Source organism: Prosopis cineraria, unplaced genomic scaffold, assembly GCF_029017545.1.
Source record: "Prosopis cineraria cultivar Desert tree isolate PC_DT_omini unplaced genomic scaffold, ASM2901754v1 PC1, whole genome shotgun sequence".
NCBI lineage: Eukaryota > Viridiplantae > Streptophyta > Magnoliopsida > Fabales > Fabaceae > Prosopis > Prosopis cineraria.
Genome location: NW_026555332.1, coordinates 49,603,651 through 49,611,609, shown reverse-complemented (window position 1 = coordinate 49,611,609; position 7,959 = coordinate 49,603,651). Strand labels below are relative to the sequence as shown.

The following is a 7,959-nucleotide window of genomic DNA, read 5'->3' as shown; positions in this document are numbered from 1 at the left end:
TAATATAAAAAATACAAATAAAAGATAATTAATTATAATCTTCTACCATTAATCATATTTGAATATTTATAATAATTTTTAATTATTAAAAATGTCCTCTTGCAACTATGTAACTAAATCATTTATAACAGGACAGATAATAACACCTCACAAGACCAAGAGATGATACTCAATTGACATATAATAAAATCTTACACAACAATTAAAAACAACACTTGACTTTACAAAATCATACTTCTCGTGACAAAATCCCCCACAAAAATCACCAGCCAGTGCACTACGTTTAGTTATTATACGACCATAATTGGCCTGTCACCATTCCCATTCCAAATATTCCAAAAGTAGCATGATGTCACATGCATCATTGCATCTCCGCCTAACCAAATTGCCTTCTAGTTCACAAGCGTAGTCATGTCCATATGCTACAAGACTCTTAAACAAAGCACACAAAAGCCCAAAAATTTACCTAGCTACCAAACTCGGGCATTTTGATTGCTGAATTGAGACAAGACCTCAATTAAATGAGAAATAAATTCCTTCCCCCTCCAATAATTTCACGTGAAGGATAAATTCTAAGGTGAACCATTCACGCATGGTACCGACATCATCGAGTAATTTTATCTTAGGGGGGAAATAAAAGTCTAATTCTTTCAATAAAAAAAAATATGCCTCCGACAATTCTAAAATGGGATGACATAAGGATTAGGTGTCGATGTGCCTACCACATAACAACAATGAATAATGATGCCTCTATCATTCCTCAGCCTTTAGGAAGGTAAATTTTACCTCCACAAATAGATTTCAGCATCTGAGTTTCTACTACTATATCAGTGTGTAATCAGAAGAGGAATAGGAAGTTTGTTGGGTAGTTATAATACGAAGGGGTTAAGTCATGGTGTCTATAAAAGGGGGCAAGGCATTGTATAGGGAGCACTGCTGTTTGAATGATGATTGAGAATAAGATGAGTCCGTTTTCTGAATCAATTTCTCCCTCTCCCTGATTCTCTTCATTTCTCCCCCTCTTCATTTCTCCCCCCCTTTCTCTCTTTCCCCAATACAATTACACAACAGTATCCGATAGGAATGGTGTCGTGTGGTGACATGCTAAAAAATATAGTTAGCCGATAATTTCTGTACCTATGGACTTAAATGCAATTAGCTCTCCGCTCCTAGTAAGAAAGTGGTGTTATTCTGGGGCACTCCAAGTCTCCAACAAGAGGTCTTTCTCTCACGAAATTTTGCCCGCTGGTTCTACTATGGACAAGAAAGTTGTTCCGCATGCCTCCAAAACTTACACCAACTATGAATTCTTATGACATAAAGAGTCTAATAGAATTAGGTTTCTAAACAAGCCAGTTAAGACACAGATGTTAGCCTGAACTACTAAAATCATGGGATGCTTCCAATCTACAGCATAATTCGTTCACCAATAAAAAAAAAGAAAAAAAAAAAAAAGAAGCATGCTTCTACCAATCAATATATTTAAGATGCAGCTGACAGGATAGTAAATGTAGTGAAATTCAGTACAAGGGCCATACCTGATCCAGTTATATTAAAAAACACACCCAAGCGTTTTGTACAATCTTAAAAGATGATAAGATCCATGTTCAAAAACAAATTGCAGGAATAAAATCTTTAAAAGAGCTAAGAGTCAGCTTACAGACTGAAATTCAATAACAAAGAACATTTTGCAGTGAGTAGTTCATTTAGAGTTAGAGCACATAACATCGTTAACAGAAAAGACAGCAGGAGGAAATCAAATCATTGAATCACTAGTAACTTAAAAAATGATAGCCATTATTCGATATAGATTAAAGTGTCTGAAAATAAATTGCGACTGTAAAACCGAAGTAGAACCTTCTAAAGAAAAGTCATAGCAATTAACAGCTGAAATTATATTGGGTTCCATTAGTGAATCAATCACCCGCAAAGGACTTATGCGATTCCCAAACTACCTCCTCTAGCCTAGCAACATCGATAAGTTTTGCAAATAAAATGACCCAATCAGTTGGTCTTCGGATCCGGCATCGGGAACAGACCGGGACTCGCACCCCTTGGCGGTGCGAATCCCAACAACTTCTGCAAATTTGTTCGAATACTAATCGAACACAAAAAATATAGAAACGCCATGGAACAATCGGTGGAATCGTTTACCCTGCAACCCTCGATGGCTCATCTTCATGATAAGCCCAAACGGTGGAAGGGCAATTTAGCGACTACCTTGCCTTCGAAGAGGGAGTTGAGTAGCCCAAAGACGACGAAGAGAACGAGAGCGACGACACCGCCGGACTTGAACTTAAAGAGGGACAAGTCACGGCTGGATTCTTTGAGGCTGGTCTCGACACGATCGATCTTTTTGGTCTTGGACTTCTTGACGTTAATCTTGTTGGTGTCAACCTTCATGGTCTCGAGCTTCTTGGCGGCTTTGTCGATGGAGGATCGAAGGTTCTTGTAGGAACTGGTGCGGTAGATAAGGACCCATGAGATTGCCTCGCAAACAATCGCAGTGCAGAGAGAGATACCTACCACGGTGAGGCTATCCGCGTATTTGAAATTTGAGAACGGAGATGCCATTGAAAACGAAAACCTGCGAGAGAATGCGGGGCAAACCCAACTGGAATCTTGAATCGGAATTATTCCGGTGGTTCGGGATTTCGGTTCAATTCTAATCTACACTGATTACTGAATTGAACCAAGAACCAAAGGTTTGGGGTGTTTGATCCGAACGCACAGTCCAGCTGGATCACCGTATCAGCTGCATATCTTTTTTGTTTGGCCCATGGATCAGCTTCATCTCTTATTCTTCGATAAACTAGGAGTTCAATAAGGCCCAATGATTTGGACCTATGGAATTAAGTAGGGTTCAAGTTCATTGGACCTATGGCTTTCACGTCCATAATTTGTGAACAATTGAAGGAAACGAGACAACCCACCCCCAGAGGAATGCATTTGGATTTTTTAAAGAAATAATAACTGTGAAAAAATGATATCATATAATATAAAAAAATAATTATATCAAGAAAAAAATAAATTACCATCACTAATTTATTTTTTTAAAAAAGTATTAAAAGGAAGAAAGAAATATATTATTATGCTGGGTAAATTTGATTTTTGTTTCATGCATGGGTAATAATGAATTAGATCACCAGCAAGCACTTCTCTTAAAACGCAACAAGACACATGAAGAGTTCACGTCAAACTTGCAAGAATCATACATTGTCTAAGTTATTTACCGTTAATAAATAATTGATAATCCAATGAGACTTAATAGACGTGCAATTATTCTTATCATTAGCGTCATTATTGTAAAAATATGTAATTTTCTCTGTTATATCGTAAGAAAATTTTTGTTTACTCATGATAAATTGATAACGTAAATATTTTTAAATTATAAGAATAATTTAAACTTTTTAGGATATATTTTCTTGTGTGAATTTTACAAGATTTATGTCCCAGAATGTAATTTTAGCATCCCTTCACCCATTGGATAGCAGTGGAATTTTAAATTTGGCTGCTTTTTAATTTTTAGTACAAGGGATTGGGCTTGCTCAGTACAAGCATCCCATGATAATTCAAGTTAGCTCATTTGGTTGATCAATAAATTGTTAAATCAATATCTTAATCAATTTAATAAAATTTTTAATTTATAATTAGTTTAAATATAATTTTGACTATTATCCTTTAAAGTGTACAGCTAATTTGTGGTAAGTTGTAGTAGATGCACTGGAATCATGCGGTGAGGCGGAGGTGATGGCCACAACGTAGTACACACCTGGACACAATCGAAGGTGTGTCTCAGGCTTAGCATTACCAGGCAGGCACACTTGAATTTCACAATTTCCCAAAAAAACCTATTAATAAATGAATATCTCGAGTGCATAAGAGCAAGCAGAGGGGTATTTTTTTTTTTATTTTTTTGGGGGGGCGGGTGTTTTTCAAGTATCAGAATATTGTTGTTAGAGCTTCTAAAGGGGCAGCAATGGAAGATCATTCAGAAACTCCGTTGTTGCGCGCAAAAGGAGAGCGCTACTCGGTAAGTGCTCTCAAATGCGATTTTTTCTCCAGATTGCCTGATAAGCTTCGATGCGCTCTCCATCCTCACCTCCCTTTTCACCTGGACTTCTCCAAAACTCCTTCCTTGTCTAAAGGTGCTTTTTCCTCCACCTGGATCATGCCTTCCCTTCTTTATTATTACTATTCTTTGCTTTTGCCCGGTGCTTTAGTGTTCATTTGACTTGATGTGTTTCAATTTCATTACATTTTTACGAATTATAACTGCTCATCAGGAAGCTAAGTTCTTGCATTACGAAATATAATGAACTATGACGAATTTCCCAGATCCTGGTTACTAATTCAATTTACTCGGAATAAGGCTTTGGAGACTTCTCCCTCTTGCATCTATACTTTGTTAACCAGTCATTTTTGCCTTCAGCGCTTGCATTAACATGGCTCAACATGCATAAAGTAACACTCACGTTGCTGTTGCTATGATTATTTATAGTATATATCTTCCTTCGAAATTATTAGTTTTCAGGGCTTGGATAAGCTTTATATGTTTATGGCTAAGATATATTTTTAGTCATCTAATTTTATATAAGGTTTCAATTTGATTCTTTAATTTTATAAAGTATATTTTTAATCATTTAACACTAACATTATTAGTTTCAAATAATTTTCTTTTTTGCATCAATCATTGTTATTTTAAAAAAAAAGTTAAATTTAATATGTCAACATTTAAAAATATTTTATCAAAAAATTTAATATAAAAATTTGTTGAGCTAACAATATTAGGATAAAAGGGTTAAAAAAACATGTAAAATTAAGGGAATAGAATGAAATGTTGTATAAAATTAAAGGATTAAATATATACTTTAGTCTTTGTTAATATACACACACACACTTTAGTCTATATTTATCTCCCAGCAATCATCTACTATATCGTCGACATGTCCCAACATCGCCTTTGCGTATTAAGTAGTTTTACTGATGCTCCTCCTTATGGTGCTTAATTTTCACTTCTCAATTCCTGTGGGTTTGATGCGACATTCAAATTAATTATTACTTTCCCAGATCATGTAATTATAAACCACTGTCAATTTTTTACTGATATCTTTGATTATATTGCACCTTACAGTCATCTACTGAATTTGTTCCACGCTATAGTTTGTGTTCTGGCCATCATCCTCATATTTCAAGTTGGTATATATTATAGGGGAGAAAGAGTATTATGAAAAGCAGCTGGCTACCCTCAGGTCTTTCGAGGAGGTTGATTCTAATGAATCGTCCCATGTGAATGTGATCCAGGATGAGCGAGTGCATGGAGAACAAGTGCAGCATGAGAGAGCAATAAACATATCTAATTGGACAAATATTTTGTTGCTTGCTTTTAAGGTTCTTCCTTAATTTCTCCTCTTTCTCATAATATTATCATTTTATTTACTATTCAAAGTAATATATGGTAGCCTGCATCTTTGACGTAGTTGAATCTCATGTTAAATCCGTCTATGGCAATTTAAAGTAACTTGAATTTACTGCTTCGCTTTCATTTCATTTTGTTTGTAGTCTTGTCCTGCCTTGACCACATATATATATTTACGTGTAAAGCGCAGGTACTGGCAACAGTTAAGAGTGGGTCCATTGCAGTAGCTGCATCAACACTAGATTCTCTGCTGGATCTGATGGCTGGTGGTGTTCTGTGGTTCACGCATGTTTCGATGAAAAGGACAAATATCTACAAGTATCCCATTGGGAAATTGAGGTTGCAACCAGTAGGCATTATCATCTTCGCCGCCATCATGGCTAGTCTGGGTATATACGTTGTCTCTTCTACACTTCTTTAAATCCCGAGAAGACAAGGTTGAAAATTGATTCGTAATAACTATCGGTGAATATATTTTCCTTTTAATTCATTAAATCCTTTGCCATGTTGCCCATATTCTTTCTGCTTCTCCACTAGTACTGTATAAACAACGGAAATTCTAGAACTGATAGTTCCACATTTAAGAGTATAACTATAGCTAGAGTGATTTGTTCGTTCTGGGATTATTTTCAAAGGCATTCAGGTGCTGATTGAGGCTGTCGAGCAACTGATTAAAGGCGCACCGTCTGAGAAGATGAACTCAGATCAAATGGTTTGGTTGTGCATAATCATGCTGACAGCCACTGGAGTAAAGCTTTTACTCTGGTTTTACTGTAGAAGTTCACGAGACAAAATAGTCCATGCCTATGCAGAGGTTTAATATATATATTTTCGGTTCACAGCTTGTGAAAGTTTATTTATTGACTTGATCGTCTCTATAAGTCTCGGAGTTTAATTTCGTCGCTTCTTCTCAATGATTACCTGCAGGATCACTTTGTTGATGTGTTCACCAACGGAGTGGGTCTGGCTGCTGCGGTGCTTGGTGAGAAATTCTATTGGTGGATTGATCCCATTGGTGCTATTATGCTAGCACTCTATACAATTTCAAATTGGTCCGAAACAGTACTTGAAAATGCAGGTACTGTGTGTGTGTGTGTGAAAAGAATCCAGGAAAAGAGAACAATTAATTAACTATGATTTCTCTATTTTGTAGATTTTATGATCTGTTTATATCCCATATTTTGATGGTGGTTCCTACTTGATGTAGTTTCTCTGATTGGACAATCAGCTCCTCCACAAGTGTTGCAGAAACTGACATACCTTGTTTTGAGATACCATTCTCAAATCAAACGCATTGACACAGTCCGTGCTTACACTTTTGGATTTTTATACTTCGTTGAAGTAAGTTCATGTGCTCCGATACACTGCTTTTTAGTTTGTTTAAATAATCTCCAACTTCTCATTCCAGAAGATCATGAAGAATCTTGTGTACGTTTAGGAGCAAATCTGGCGAAAGGGCACTCTCGAGGTTGCTACATTAAAAATCTGAAATAGCAGCATATTCAGTGAAAATATGAAAACCTACCTCAAAATAGAAGAAAAATCTAGGAAATGAGGTAAAATAATAATGAAATGAAGAGGTAGTAAAACACGAATAGTTTGGAAGCACATCATAGGCGTTGTTGAGTAAATGAGGTACCGAATTAGCCCTCATTTCACCAACTTCAGTGGCCTATAAACACATGCAATCTAGATTAGGGGCATTTAATGTGCTCTTCTCTAATGCCCTAACATCTTAATTTTGTATAATCTAAGTAGATACATATCAGTGTAATAAAATCGTAGTGCAACCTTATAATGTGTTCGCGCTGCAAACTTGAGCATGAGAAGAATCTTAAACTCTAGAATAAATCATCCAGAAAAACTAGCCTTAGCTTAGCTCAATCAAATACGATGTAATATCCAACGTAAAGCAGAGCTTACTCATTGCATGACGTATATAGTTTGCTTTTAACGTATTTTGGTGGATAGTTTAAGCCCAGGCATACAATTATATCTAAAGAGGATTTTTGGATAAGGTGGACATAGAACTACCAGAGGATCTACCACTAAAAGAAGGACATGAGATTGGAGAATCATTGCAGATAAGAATCGAAGAACTTCCAGAAGTAGAGCGAGCATTTGTTCATCTTGATACTGAATGCGATCATAAGCCAGAGCACATTATTCTTAACTCACTTCCCACCATCCAGGCATGACAGTAAGCCTCTGGTGTCACTTTTTAAGCCAATAAATCATGATGTTATTAGTCTCTTCATTATCAATAACTGAGACAAATCCAAGTGTTGTTTGTGTTAGATTAACGCCACTAGCTTTTAACACTACTCTTGGAGCTTTTGCCCCCTGCAATTTGAAGAATTAAAGGATTACAATATGATGCTGTAGTTAATTGGTTCAATCATGCATTCACTATTATACGCCACATCACCCAGGCCAAATTCTAAATCTGGAGGTTTATTCTATAATTTAATCCATGCTTTTTCCCCTTATTACAAACTTTTGTAACAGAAAGTGTACTCTATCCTATCCTATTTATAAAT

At 36.1% G+C, this 7,959-nt stretch overlaps 2 protein-coding genes across 2 annotated transcripts; one reads left to right on the top strand and one right to left on the bottom strand.

Annotated features, from left to right (window-relative positions):
- Positions 1-1,751: 1,751 nt before the first annotated feature.
- LOC129290464 (uncharacterized) lies at positions 1,752-2,687 on the bottom strand. The gene is given in 1 exon segment (XM_054927242.1): positions 1,752-2,687. A coding segment is annotated over 1 exon segment (570 nt). The 5' UTR covers positions 2,575-2,687; the 3' UTR covers positions 1,752-2,004.
- A 1,252-nt stretch (positions 2,688-3,939) lies between these two features.
- Positions 3,940-7,834, top strand: LOC129291325 (metal tolerance protein 4-like). Its single transcript, XM_054928619.1, has 7 exons — positions 3,940-4,148; positions 5,213-5,391; positions 5,610-5,808; positions 6,055-6,233; positions 6,347-6,497; positions 6,627-6,760; positions 7,438-7,834. The coding sequence occupies exons 1-7, from the start codon at positions 3,980-3,982 to the stop codon at positions 7,615-7,617; spliced, it is 1,191 nt and encodes a 396-aa protein (XP_054784594.1). The 5' UTR covers positions 3,940-3,979; the 3' UTR covers positions 7,618-7,834.
- Positions 7,835-7,959: the final 125 nt, after the last annotated feature.